General features: G+C 43.6%; 1 protein-coding gene across 1 annotated transcript in view; it reads left to right on the top strand.

Annotated features, from left to right (window-relative positions):
- Window positions 1-14,558, top strand: part of SLC18A1 (solute carrier family 18 member A1) — a 35,629-nt gene continuing 21,071 nt past the window's right edge. Inside the window, exons 1-8 of the mRNA XM_005562726.5 lie at window positions 1-74; window positions 2,039-2,286; window positions 3,989-4,352; window positions 4,985-5,043; window positions 8,587-8,670; window positions 9,914-10,006; window positions 11,522-11,611; window positions 11,874-11,917. Coding sequence (XP_005562783.3) covers window positions 2,163-2,286; window positions 3,989-4,352; window positions 4,985-5,043; window positions 8,587-8,670; window positions 9,914-10,006; window positions 11,522-11,611; window positions 11,874-11,917 — 858 coding nt within the window. The 5' untranslated portion in view covers window positions 1-74; window positions 2,039-2,162. The remainder of the gene's footprint in view (window positions 75-2,038; window positions 2,287-3,988; window positions 4,353-4,984; window positions 5,044-8,586; window positions 8,671-9,913; window positions 10,007-11,521; window positions 11,612-11,873; window positions 11,918-14,558) is intronic.

Below are 14,558 nucleotides of genomic sequence, written 5' to 3'. Positions count from 1 at the left end.
GAACAGTGTCCCTGCTGTCTTGCTAACAGCTGCCAATACCTCACTGAGCGCCTCACACCAAGATGGGCTCCAAGGTAAGATTTTTCTCTCTCCAGACAAATTTAATCTTTCCTTGTGATTCATGTCTCTCTCAGAGGATTTTGACTGTTAAGTAAAGTTTACTATTGACTTGTTGGCAAATTCCTGGTTTTGTTTGTTTTTGTTTTGGGATTTTGGTGTGTGTGTTTCTCTCTCTTTTTAGTACTCCTTCATTCGCTATGTCTTTTAGTTTTCTCTGGCTTGTCTTTTATTCTTATCCATACGTATGGTAAGTCAATTTGTATTCAGAAATATCTCATTTATACAGAGAAATGAAGGATCTTAAGTAATTGCATGCATTTACTGGTTAAAACTTAACTGAGAGTTTGGTTCACTTAGAACCTTGGTCACATTAATCTGTAGTAGTGAGAGGGTTCTTCCAGCCCTGGGCTTAGAACAGAGTAGCTCAGTGCTTGGGATACTCCCAACATCTGAGGCTGACTATTGAACTCCAGTGATAATCATTTAAAATTATTTACGTCCTTAATTATGAAAGTAGCTCATTATTGAATATTTAGAAATACACAGAAGATGACTGAAGTCGTTGATTATAAATAACTGGCATTTGAGTATCCTTCCACTCTCTCAAAAACGTGCCCATATATTTATTTTTAGACATTAGAGATCAAGCTGAAAATACTGTTTAATTTCCCTTTTTTACCTAACATTATAGTAATAGTATTTTCTACGTCACTAAAATTATTTGAAAATATAATTTTTAAGAGCTGCTTAATAATCCATCACTAACATATTTGACTTTTCTTCAGTAATAAAAATCATTCTGCAATGGGTCATTTTGAGTATAAGTCTTTGGCTACATCTCCGATCTCTCTGATCTTTTTTTTAGGATGGCTTCCTTAGAGTTACTAAGTCAAAGAGTATACAACTTTTAGGGCCCGATAGATTTCATGATGGTAATCTATTTTAAAATTTCAATGACTGGTATTGTTGATACCACAACAGAAGCCACATCAAAGAAAACGAAATTCTTCCCAGAAATTCTTTTTACTTGAAGTTTGACAAGGTACTGTGACTTAATGCTGACTAATTGTATGAAATCCTAAATAATAAACTAATCAGGAAAGTCAGTATTTTACTTTCACAGATGAAGGCATCTTTCTGAGCAGGGGTTTCTGCTCAAACAAAAGCATGAGAGTGCTTCTAGAACCACAGAGCAAGGGAAAATGGGAGAGGATAAGCCTGCGAGTTGAAAAGCCTGGGGTTTCATCCCAGTTTGACACTAATTGTGCAACCCCAAACAAGTCTCCTAACCTCCAGAGGCTCAGGTTTCTTGTCTATGAGATGAAGGTTGGTCTACACCAACCTTCCAGTGTTTCTCAGGGGGCAGCCCAAGTGACACTGTGCCGCGTGAAATATTTTAGGGTAGCACCTAGAACATAGACCATACTTTTTTTTTTTTGGCATGCCACATAAAATTACTTTTTGAAATATGATATCAATATCTATGTTGGTTTTAAAATTTTTTTGAGAGATAGGGGTCTTGCTATGTTGTCCAGGCTGGACTCAAACTCCTGGGCTCAAGATATCCTCCTACCTCAGCCTCCCAAGTAACAGAGACTTCAGGCACATGCCACCATACCTGGCAGTATCTCAGTATTTTAAAAGAGTGGATTTAGAGGAAAAGATGAAGTAAATGATAGTACAGGTAGTCCTCAGATATGACATAAACCATCAGTGTGATAGGCAAATAAGTGTTGGATGTTTGAAAAACACAGGGTTAAGTGATCTGTAGAGCATCTATTTTTATCTGGATTTATATCTAGGCATTAATTTCCCTTGAATTTAGTAAGCAATTTAGTAAGCTATGCTTACTTGGAAGGCATTCTGGGAACCCGGTGAGTTATTGAGTTGTATGAGAAGTGAACAGTGATACAGACACGGAGATGTTTCCAAATATCATCCTACTACTTGCAACCTTTTGCACTTTTCGTTTCAATAGTGAGTTTCATTCACCTGGGCAGACTCCCTCCCCTCTTCTGTAAAGGCTGCAGGAGACCTGTAGCTGTCACAGGACCTTCCCTAAGAGCCTGCAGGGGAAGACTGCCCCAGCCCTGGCCCTCGCCATGCTCCGGACTGTTCTGGTCGCTCCCCAGCGGTTGCTGAAGGAAGGGAGAGCGTCCCGGCAGCTGGTACTGGTGGTGGTATTCGTCGCTCTGCTCCTGGACAACATGCTGCTTACTGTGGTGGGTACGTTTGGGGGTCTTTGTGCTGAGGGTTAATTTGCTTTGGGCCCCAGCAGGCAGCATACACCCTGCTTGAGTTCAACAGCGAATCCATCTGAGAATTTTCCTTTTTATGCTCAAAAACACACAGAGGTTGTTGGGTATGAGGAAAAAAAAAAACCTACAGAAAATGGAGTCTGAAACTTGTCAAACATAGCTAAAAGACTCAGGAGGTTCAAAAAGAAGGAGGTCCAGAGGGGGTCTGACTGGAGAAGAGGATGGCCTGGAGCCAGAACTGGCTGTGCTTTTCTTCCTCCCCAGACTGTCTCCCCAAGATGCTAATGACTCCAAGTGCCTCTGGGGCAGTGAGCATCTTCTCACAGCGGTGCCCTTCAGGCCTCTGCTCTATAAAAATAGCATATTTTATTTGGATATCCGATTTCTTATCAAGACCTTACCTTCCATGTGCTTCTTTCCTTTGGAATCCTGCTTTTTTTTAGTTGTTACTCTCCTAATCATTACATTAAGTTATACCCATATATAAATGGGTACTAAAAGGTTTCTCCTCTCGAGTAAAATATTTGGTTGGTTTTTTTTTTTTTTTTTTTTTGAGATGGTGTCTCGCTCTGTCACCCAGGCTGGAGTGCAATGGTGCGATCTTGGCTCTCTGCAAGCTCCACCTCCTGGTTTCACGCCATTCTCCTGGCTCAGCCTCCCGAGTAGCTGGACTACCGGCGCCCGCCACCACGCCCAGTTCATTTTTTGTTTTGTATTTTTAGTAGAGACGGGGTTTCACCGTGTTAGCCAGGATGGTCTCGATCTCCTGACCTCGTGATCCGCCCTCCTTGGCCTCCTAAAGTGCTGGGATTACAGGCGTGAGCCACCGCGCCCGGCCAAAATATATGTTTTTAAATAAGGATCTTTCTGAGACAAGTTGTTAATCTAATACAATCACTTCTCATTATTCATAGTTCTGTAGTTATAGTTATGCTCTGTAAAGTCACTGCAAACACTGAATTAGTGAATACTGAATCATTGCTCCCAGGGGAAACACACACACACACACACACACACACACACACACACACACACACACACACACAATTATAATCTTAAATCTTAAACATCACGGTAAATCCTATTTTCTTTGTAAAAGAGAAAAAGAAGTTCAGAAGTGTTAAGTGACTTGCTCAAGGCCTCTCCACTAACAGGTGCCAGAGTTGGGATTCAAGCCCTGTCCAGGGGTCCCAGAGCTGAGGCTCCTCTGACCAGCCTGCCCTGCCTCCTACCATCCCCTCCTCTGGCCAGGTCTGTGTAAGAGCTGGACATGTCTGCGAAATGTTGTGGTAGCTCAGTGTGTGTTGGTTTGGAGGGTTCCATGTCAATCTAAGTGAGTAGGAGAGTTAGCCAATGTGGAAACCATGAAGAATGAGAACTAATTATATAAGGTCAGAATTTAGCTACTTTAGCTAACAGGATAACTTGGGTAGGCACAGTCTTTTAGTAGGTTTTAAACCATGCCACTCCAGACACCAGCCTTGGGCATAAGGCTGAACCTCATCATAGTGCCCCTGAACCTAGTAGTGGCAAGATGACATTTGCCGTTAGTTTCCATCACCTGTCTTCCTTGACTTTCAGTAGAATTGACATCTGTCCTTAGCCCCTTGGCTTTCAGTGGTAAGATGACATCTGTCCTTAGCCCCCATAACCTGTCCTCTGACTTTCAGTACCAATTGTGCCCACCTTCCTATATGACATGGAGTTCGAAGAAGTCAACTCTTCTCTGCACCTCGGCCCTGCCGGAAGTTCCTCACATGCCCTCGCCTCTCCTCCCTTTTCCACCATCTTCTCCTTCTTCGACAACAACACCATGGCTGTTGAAGAAAGCGTGCCCAGTGGCATAGCATGGATGAATGACACCGCCAGCACCATCCCACCTCCAGCCACTGAAGCCATCTCAGCTCCTAAAAACAACTGCTTGCAAGGCACAGAATTCTTGGAGGAAGAGAATACCCGGGTTGGGATTCTGTTTGCTTCAAAGGCTGTGATGCAACTTCTGGTCAACCCTTTCGTGGGCCCTCTCACCAACAGGTATCTCACTGGGTGTAGGGCCCTGCACGGTACACAGGAGTAGGAGGACTAGAAAAGTATACAAAGGGGGTTGGAAGGGAAAAAGAAGAAATACTCACTTGTCTGGTTCCCCAGGGGAGTCAGCTATTTGGAAAGCTCGTTATGCAAAGAATAACTTGTTACTGATGAAACGTCATGGGATCAGATTTTCTTAGCGATATATTGAGTATTGAGTACCGAGAAGAGAACCATGAACAGCAGTGTGCTGTGATGTTATATCAGTGACCTGGAGCGTGGCTTGAATGGGAAAAGGGTATGAACGGGACAGTCCTGTTGTAATCTAGAGCACTGGCTTCCTAGGAGTTGTATTTAGGATTATTCTGATATTTTCAAGAGATATACACTCTACCTATATACTCTACCTAGGCTATCCTTTCTGGAAATGAGAATTTTGGCCCTAACATATGGTCATATTTGCATGTTTGTTTATTTGCTCGTACTCATCCACTATTTCATCTCCACGCTACATTCAGAGGCATGTTTTACCATACTCCCAAATAGCTGCATTTCTGCTCCCACTTACATTTAAAAATGTAGTCCAAGTATATGAGTGCCTGTTGGAATTGTATCTTTTTTTTTCAATTCCCTTTTAGGATTGGATATCATATCCCCATGTTTGCTGGCTTTGTTATCATGTTTCTCTCCACAGTTAGTAAGTAATTTGCTTCCTCTTTTCTTCCCTTCACTGATTACCTTTGATTTTATCAAGTGAATGTGATGTAGATAGCAGGGTAGCCTAGAAAGTAATTAGGCATCTGACTAAGCAGAGTGGGATACTGATTTAAATGCTCTGCTCTTTTTGGTATGCGGACTATAACAGTAGTGACAATTCAGTCTAGTTGGAATTGGTCTACTCTGCTATACAAGAACAGATATTTTATTCCCTTCAGCCGGACGTAATGAAAGCTGTTTGAATGTGTATGCTATGGGGTGTGTGTGTGTGTGTGTGTGTGTGTGTTTGTGTTATATATGTATCAGTAATCTCTTGAGCAAGTTTAATACAAACTTTCCATCTACAAGAAGCAATGATATTATTTCGATATGCCATGGTAAAGGGCAACTAACAAAAAAAATGGAAATTGGACAATAACATCTGGAAAATTCCAAAAAGCCTACTCCTTTTCAGTTAAGGACTTTAAAGGTTAAGCTTAGAAAAGTAAATTTTCTAAAGAAATAAGAAAGAGAAAGACAAATTGTCTATCCAGGATCAGCTAAATGTTTCTAATAAAATGGAGATGGAATAAACACAGTACATGAGAAAAGCAAGTCTGGAAATTGATGCTGAGAGGTAAAGGAAGAAGGAATGAAAAGGGGTTAGCGTTTGCAGGTTAAGGCAGCCTGTGGATCCAGCCTTGGTTCCCGATGGCCCTGCTGATCCTCTGCTCTCCAACAACATACCTCCTTCTCCCTCGAGTTTTTCTTATTACCTTTCCGTTTCTTATCTACTTTCTCTCTTCCTCTTCCTCAGCTTCTCTTCTTTCCCAGCACAGGACTTGATTCCTATCAACCCAATTTTAACAAGAATTTGTTGCATTCTGGGCTGGAAGGCTGCAAAGTGCAAGAACTTGAGGTGTGAGGTTCTCTCTGAGAACTGCATCTTGTTGGTGAAATTTTAGCGGACTTGAAGAAAATGCAGAAATTCAAGTTAGCACTGTTCATGGAACTTCTAGAAGCTCAGCCTATGCTAGGCAGCAAATTTAAAAATAAGATGCCCTATTTCATGAAATGAGGCTTAAGATTTATTCCATACAATTTCATGCAGTGCATGTATAATGCCCAGAGGGCCATAGTCACATAAAGAATGAAAAGACATGATTCCAGGTATCAGAAGTGTATGATGGTTGCCTGGGGAGACATGAGACACACACTGAGAAGTAAGACAATGCGGTGTGCTAGTGGATCTGGGACGTTTTAGCAGGATATCTTTGCCTGATTCTCTGCCAAGAACTCATGTTTTAAAAGCTTTACTTTTAAAGTAAACTATATATGTTAAATAATCATTATTTAACTTATACCAAACTGTATATGTTAAATAATTATTATTTCCATAGGATAGCTGTGTGACTACATGGAGTTGGCCTAATTCTAACCAAAAGAAAATACTTTTGATGTTTAGGGTATCCTTGTAGCATTGTCCAATGTTTCAAAAAAATACTTAAAAGAGAATGTTGATGCCCATTACTACCCTTAACCTCTCCATCCGCCATGCCTAATGTAATCAAGAGTGAAATGGTGGCCCATGTAAAGGGTCCAAAGTGAAGAAAAAAACTGCTTTGGTTTTCCTAAATAGAATGACCGACTGTCCTGGTTTGCCTGGAATTGAGGGGTGTCTTAGTCCATTTAGCATTGCTGTAAAGGAATACCTGAGGCTGGGGTCATTTATATTAGAAAGAGGTCTGTGGGCTCATGGTTCTGCAGGCTCTACAAGAAGCATGGCGCCAGCATCTGCTTCTGGTGTGGGCCTCGGGAAGCTTCCACTCATGGTGGAAGGTGAAGGGGAGCTGGCTGTGCAGAGATGAGAGAGGAAGCAAAAGAGAGGAGAGGGAGGTGCCTGCCTTTTTTAAACCACAAGCTCTTGAGAGAACTGTAGAGTGAGAACTCACTCACCACCCAATGAAGGACATTAAACTATTCATGAGGGATCTGCCCCCATGACCCAAACACCTTCCACTGGGCCCCATCTCCAACACTGGGGATCAAATTTCAGCATGAGATTTGGTGAGGACAAACAACCCATATCCACACTATAGCGAGGGGCTTCCCAGGATGTCAAACTTTCTGTTTTTGTGGCGGTATTTTGAGTTTCAGTTTTAAAAACAAGGAAGTTCTGGGCAGACCAAGATGAGTGGGCCACTCTGTTCTCAAAGGACATTGGAAGAGTAGACAGAAAAGATTGGAGATAACAAAGCCCGAGAAAAGATGCTGGTGGCCAGGAAAGGAGAGACCAAGAATGTACATCTTTGGGACACAAGGAGAAGTTCAGTGTGATCATGTCTGTCGGGAAGTAATGGGAGAAGATTAAAAACACAACCAAAGACATCTGTAATGAATGGGCAAAGGGATTACAATTTTTCTGATTCAGACACTTTGAGGAGATTATTCTTACTCTAGGAGACATTATTCTGGAATTGGAGGTGAGACATGTCTGGACTTAACTACCCTGACCAGCAGCACCCTCTGATTTAGTTTTGGTAACATATTCCTGTTGGTTCTCAGTTTCATGGGTGTTCATCCTCAACAGACTGACCCTCTGCAAGGGCAATAACTAGATGCTATTTTTTTTTTTTTTTTGAGACGGAGTCTCGCTCTGTCGCCCAGGCTGGAGTGCAGTGGCCGGATCTCAGCTCACTGCAAGCTCCGCCTCCCGGGTTCACACCATTCTCCTGCCTCAGCCTCCCGAGTAGCTGGGACTACAGGCGCCTGCCACCTCGCCCGGCTAAGTTTTTGTATTCTTAGTAGAGACGGGGTTTCACTGTGTTAGCCAGGATGGTCTCGATCTCCTGACCTCGTGATCCGCCCGTCTCGGCCTCCCAAAGTGCTGGGATTACAGGCTTGAGCCACCGCGCCCGGCCTAGATGCTATTTTTATTTTGCATTTGCTACAGAGTCTAGGAGAGCTGCGTATTCAGTATAATTCAATAAATGCTGATTTTGTCTGGTTAAAAGATCATTCAATATAAGATATAAAGAAGGATCTGATTGTATCACAATATATCATTTTCTACCCAATTCCCATAATCCTCGAAGCACCCCGTTACTGTCACTGTACTCCAGATGACCCTGTAGGACCCAGCAATGGTAAAGACCGGATCTGGGTGTCGCACATGGAGAATCCAGGAGTATGGTCTAAGAACCAGTTTCCAGCCCAGGACACTGAGCTTCATGGACATCCCTCATTTCAGTGGACAGAATGTTGGGTTCTTGGCAAGAGATGTAGAGACTCAGCCTTCCATCTGCTGTGTGGTGACTTGGTTTATACTTCTGTGGTTTCTCAGTTTTCTTGCATTTAAAAAGTGGTTCTGATGGAGGAGTAGGAGATTGAAAAGACAACTCAAAAAACAGGGAACAGTCATCATGCTTTATTAAAAACATATGCGTCATGACTCATATCTGCAGTATCATGGGCATGTTCTCCGGCAGCCAGGGAAGCAAAGGCAATTTGCTAATGCAGTTATCTTGCTATTCTCTTTGCCCAGTGTTTGCTTTCTCTGGGACCTATACTCTACTCTTTGTGGCCCGAACCCTTCAAGGCATTGGATCTTCATTTTCATCTGTTGCAGGTAACCCTGGCAACGTCATCATGCACACACACATGCACGCATGCACACACACACACACACACACATCTCTTACTACCTCAGATCCTATATTTATATGGAGAAATTAAGGAAAATATCATCTGGATAGGTAGAAATTGTGATTCAGAAATAAGGGAATTGGGCTGGGCACAGTGGCTCACACCTGTAACCCCTGCACTTTGGGAGGCCAAGGCAGGAGGATAGCTTGATTCTAGGAGTTTGAGACCAACCTGGGCAACCTGGGCAACATAGTAAGAGCCCTATCTCTATTAAAAAAAGAGAATAAGTTAGCCAGGCATGGTGGAATGCACCTGTGGTCCCAGCTACTTGGGAGGCTAAAGTGGGAGGATGGCTTGAGCCTGGGTGGTCAAGGCTGTGGTGAGCCGTGATTGTGCCTTTGCACTTCAGCCTGGGTGACAGAGCTAGACCCTTACTCAAAAATAAAAATAAAAATAAAAATAAAGGAATTATAGAATTTCTGACAGGGTCCATAGATCCCTGAGCCTGACCTAACTTCCTCTGTTAATATTCAGGTGCAGCTAGCTCAGGTCAGAACAAGCCTCCAGTAAAACCATGAAGAAGGGCAGGCTTTTATTTAGTGCCACTCAATGGTCCTTTGTCTGTCCCCCTCTTAGTACTTTATAGGAATAATCATGTTAATACTATCGGTAATACCAGTACAGTTTTCACAGTACTGGTGAATACAATATCTAATGCAATCCTATGAAGTTGGTATTTTATGCCATTTTACCCATGACTATGAAAGCCTGAGAGTCCAGCTGCCGTACAGCACTAGCCCACACTCTCTTCCAGGTCCCCAGTGCTTTTCTGTTCTTCCCTGGGCATCCCTGTTAAATAGAATGGTCTCTGTGTGCCTAGGTTTTCCTTTCCCTGACCTGCTCTGTAACCCCTCGTTTAGGGAAACATGCTCAGAAACAAGAAAATGTTATGAAATATGGTATAATCAGACAATGGATTTTCTGTGTTATCCTTCCCAGAGGCCTTGTACTTTCAACAATATTCTGAACAGGAGTGGACAATGTGGGGGTTTGGGGGACTAGGGAGGGCAGTACTTGAAAAATACTATGGGTTAAGTTTTATAAAACCCCTCAAACTGAAACTCTAGCTAAGATTGTCACTGAAGAGATAACAGGGTGGGACCAAGGGCTCTGAGAGGTGGATAGAAGCCCCTGGGGGCCAGTTGCATCTGTCACTCTCTGCACAGGTCTTGGGATGCTGGCCAGTGTCTACACCGATGACCATGAGAGAGGACGAGCCATGGGAATTGCTCTGGGGGGCCTGGCCCTGGGGCTGCTGGGTAAGTGGCACCAGCTGGAGCTCTGGGTTCGGGAGGGTGGGATTCCAGGAAGCAGGTGTTCCCGAGGTGTGGAAGATGAGTATTTTCCTTCCCTCGTTGGCCTCATCCTATTTCAACTCCTTCAGAAATATCACTGAGAAAATGTAAAAGTTCCTTCTCCTTAAGAAGCTGGGAAACACATAAGGGTCAGGGAAAGGTCTGGAAGCCCAGCCTGTTGGAGGAAGTGAGCCTCCCCGCATTACAGGCCACTGCCTCGTCTCAGTTCCCATGCACACACCACCAGAGCATGGCTGTTGCCAGATGCTCTGCTAAATCTGTTACAAGCATAATCTCTTTTATTCCTCACCACCAGGAATGAAAGGAGGATTGATTTTCCCCATTATAGAGATGAAAATAAGAATGGCAAAATAGCCATCCAAGATCACACAGCCAGGAAACGCCGGAGCCAGGATACAGACTCCAATTTTCTGGCCTTGGAAACCCAAGCTCCAAATGATAAAATTACCCTTTCTTTGAGGCTCATCCTTCATACTACTTTACTGACAACTGACATAATTTCACTTATTACATGTCAAGCACAGTGCCAGTACTGTAGGGTGGGAAGCCCCAGGCATAGTTCCTGCCTTCTCGGAGCTCACAAGCACATCGAAAAGAAAACACCTGAAATCTCTTCCCTGGCCTACGCCCCACCCTCTAGCCCCATGGGAAGCACAGGAAACAGAATCCCTGTTATTTGTTAGTATCTGTCAAACCAAATGCCCAATCTAAAACCTGTGCATCTTGAAGTCCTTTATCATGTCCCAAGTGAACTCCCAAATGAACAAGCTTGTTAGATCCTCAACAGCCACTCCTGGCTCCTTGTCACTTCTGGGTTAGAATTTGGCAGCAGCCCCCTTCTTGTGTACTCCCTCCTTCCACCACGATGCCACCTGAAGAATCTTCCTGAGCCCAGAGTAGGTGGTGTTTCTCCCCTGATGTCTCTCCATAGGCTGCAAAGCCAAGTAGATGACTCATCTGTGTATACAAGGTTCCTGCATATGCAAGGCTCTACTTTTCTCCTCTCAAATATTCATACTCTGCTAACACCCACTTTCTCCTTTCTTTCTCTAACTACACACTCTTTTCTGACACCTCTGTGTTCTTCACACAAGCTTCTTCCCCTCCAGATACTCTGCACTTGGCAAAGCCCTAGTGGCTGCCTGGACTTCCTGAGACATCAATTGTGCGTTCATTGTATGCAACATTTTCTGTCAAACTTTCACCATGCTTTAATTATTTGGGTCCCTCCCTGCACACACACACCCCCACACACCCCCACACACATACATTTCCTCCACTAGAAAGTGGGCTTGTTGGGGACAGGGATCATGTCTCCATCTCTGAATTCCCAGAGCCTCTGGTGGAGCTTAGCCCCTAGCAGCCCTTCTGCAAATGCTCACGGGGTAAATGTGGACAGTTCTCACTGGATAGGACTCACCCTCACCTCTGGAATCTGTGTGTGCTTTGCCTCTCCAGTGGGAGCTCCCTTCGGAAGTGTAATGTATGAGTTTGTTGGGAAGTCTGCACCTTTCCTCATCCTGGCCTTCCTGGCACTACTGGATGGAGGTAAGTCACCATCAGAGCCTCCAGCAGGACACAGCCCAGGTCAGGTTGGGAATGTGTTATGTTGTGGTGTCTGTCTTGACTAAGAATGGGTGGTTTGGACATGTTTTGATGAATCAAGGACAGCCCCATTGTAGAAAAGACAGAAGAAACTCAGGGAGTTAAATTTGTACATAATAGGGTGGGTGGTAGCACTACCGCTGCTATTGGAACCCCCAGCTATTCAGTAGACACGCTGAACTGTCTCGCCTTCTTTCTTTCTTAGCACTCCAGCTTTGCATCCTACAGCCTTCCAAAGTCTCTCCTGAGGTAAGCAGACACAAAGCTCCGTTGCTAACAGATATACAGGATGGCTGAATGCAGAAACCCAGGCATGCCTGTCAAGTCATCAGAAGAAAAGTAAAGAGGAGGCCGGGCGCGGTGGCTCAAGCCTGTAATCCCAGCACTTTGGGAGGCCGAGATGGGCGGATCACGAGGTCAGGAGATCGAGACCATCCTGGCTAACATGGTGAAACCCCGTCTCTAATAAGAAATACAAAAAATAGCTGGGCGAGGTGGCAGCGCCTGTAGTCCCAGCTACTTGGGAGGCTGAGGCCGGAGAATGGCGTGAACCCAGGAGGCGGAGCTTGCAGTGAGCTGAGATCCGGCCACTGCACTCCAGCCTGGGCGACAGAGCGAGACTCCGTCTCAAAAAAAAAAAAAAAAAAAAAAAAAAAGAAAAGTAAAGAGGAATAGAGTCAGGGAAAGTGAGAACTGTGTTTGGATTCTAGGATAGGGCTACATTTTGCGTAGTGTGGGGGATAGTGAGGTATTTGGCTTGATGTTGGACAAAGATGGTTGAAAAGCCTTGTGAAGAATCAAAGAAGCCATATAGAATATATAATATATATATTCTGTATGGCTTATATATATATTCTGTATGGCTTCTTTGATTCTTCACAAGCCTTTTATAACATATACATATAATATATAATATATATGTGTATATTATATATGTTATATATATTATATATGGAGATATATATGGAGATCTTCAGATATATATGAATATAGATATGGAGTATATTTATATGTATACACACTCCACATATATATGGAGTGTATATATACTCCACACATATATGGAGTATGTATACATATATATTCATGTATATCTGGAGATTTCCATATATATATACACACACACACACACATATAATTATAGCTAGGAGATAATGACATTGGGGACTGAGTATCTGGAGCTGTAACATCATCTCAGAGATGAAGGCTGTGGGGGCCACCTAGACAGCCTCTTCTCCAGTAAAAGATATCCTCTGTGAACATCCCTAACTGTCATTCTGTCACAGTTAATAAGTATCAGAGTTGGTACTTGTTTGACTCTAAGCCAAAAATGGCTCTGGAACATCCATATCCCACCACGAAGGAAAAAAAGTAAGAAAGTGCATCAAGTGTAAAAAAGTTTGATCTAAAGGCCTTGACTTTGCATTCCACAATTCGTCAAGGTACTCCAGAAGTCGTGAGGCACCTCATCATTCTTCAGGGCTTTTCATGCACCAGCAGCTCTGCTCAGTGCGCCATCTATGCTGCATCTTATACATTCCATGAAATAAGTACAACTTTTAGCCTCAGTCTACAGATAATGAAATCGAGGGTAAACAGAGAAACATCTGAAAGAATTAGAAACTATGACATAATCAATACTTTTAGAGTGCCAATTCCCCCAGAGCGACTAGGAGCCTCCCGCAGTCTGCTGAGATGCTGCTGCTCTTTACAAACTGGCTTTAGGAGTAGGGTGTCTGGGTCCGTGGGAGGGAGGTCATAACCGCCACCCATCCAGGACTTCTCAGGGCAAGGAGCACCAAATACCCTCTGTACAGGCTCCCAGGCCTGGAATATGCTTGGGCCCGGCACCCCTCCAGCCCTGGCCAAGGCATAGGGACACTCATCCAGGTGATTCAGCCATTGTTTATTATTAGCTGTGCAGCCATGGTGAATTATTCAGCAAGTAAATCCAGCTTGAGATTCCAGGAAAGTGAGGCACCCACAAATATCTACTTTTCTGAGACAGAGTCTTGCTGTGTCACCCAGGCTGTAGTACAGTGGCACAATCTGGGCCCACTGCAACCTCCTCCTCCTGGGTTCAAGTGATTCTCCTGCCTCAGCCTCCCAAGTAGCTGAGATTACAAGCACGCACCACCACGCCCAGCTAATTTTTGTATTTTTAATAGAGGCAGGGTTTCACCATGTTGGCTAGGCTGGTCTTGAATTCCTGACCTCAAGTGATCCACCCGCCTCGGCCTCCCAAAGGGCTGAGATTATAGGCATGAGCCACTGCACCTGGCCCATTCTCTCTCTTTCTAACAAATATACATTATTATTATTACTAATTTTTTGAACCAGTTGACAGTAGATTGATTGTATCATTCCGTTACCCCTGGATACTTTAGAGCATTTTCCCTAAGAACAGGATTATTTCCTTACGTAATGACAATAGAGCTATCAAATTCAGGAAATTTAACATTGATATAACACTTTAGTCTGATTTGCAATGCCTACTCTGATTGTGTCAATTATCCCGATAATGTCTTCCATGGAAGTTTTTTTTTCTCTAGTTCACGGTCCAGTCCAGGACTGCATAAGACATTTGTGCATCACACCTCTCTAGCCTCTTTTAATCTGGAAAAGTTCTCAGCCTTTATCTTTCATGACACTGACATTTGTGAAGACTACAATTATGTATAGAGCATTCCTAAATTTGGTTTGTCTGATGTTTCTTCATGATACCGTGGCCTTCTGAGGGTCATGTCTGGAGGTACTTAATGCCCATCACTTCTCAGTGATGATGTCCATTTTGATCACTGGGTCAAGGTGTCGTCTGGGTGTCTTGTGTAGTTATTACTTCTTCACCTTGTAACTAATAAATAACTTGTGGGAGACATTGTTAAGTCAT

This window comes from Macaca fascicularis, chromosome 8 (genome assembly GCF_037993035.2).
Source record: "Macaca fascicularis isolate 582-1 chromosome 8, T2T-MFA8v1.1".
NCBI classification, from domain to species: domain Eukaryota; kingdom Metazoa; phylum Chordata; class Mammalia; order Primates; family Cercopithecidae; genus Macaca; species Macaca fascicularis.
Note: the sequence above shows the minus strand (reverse complement) of the source record. Positions and strands in the feature narration are given on the sequence as shown.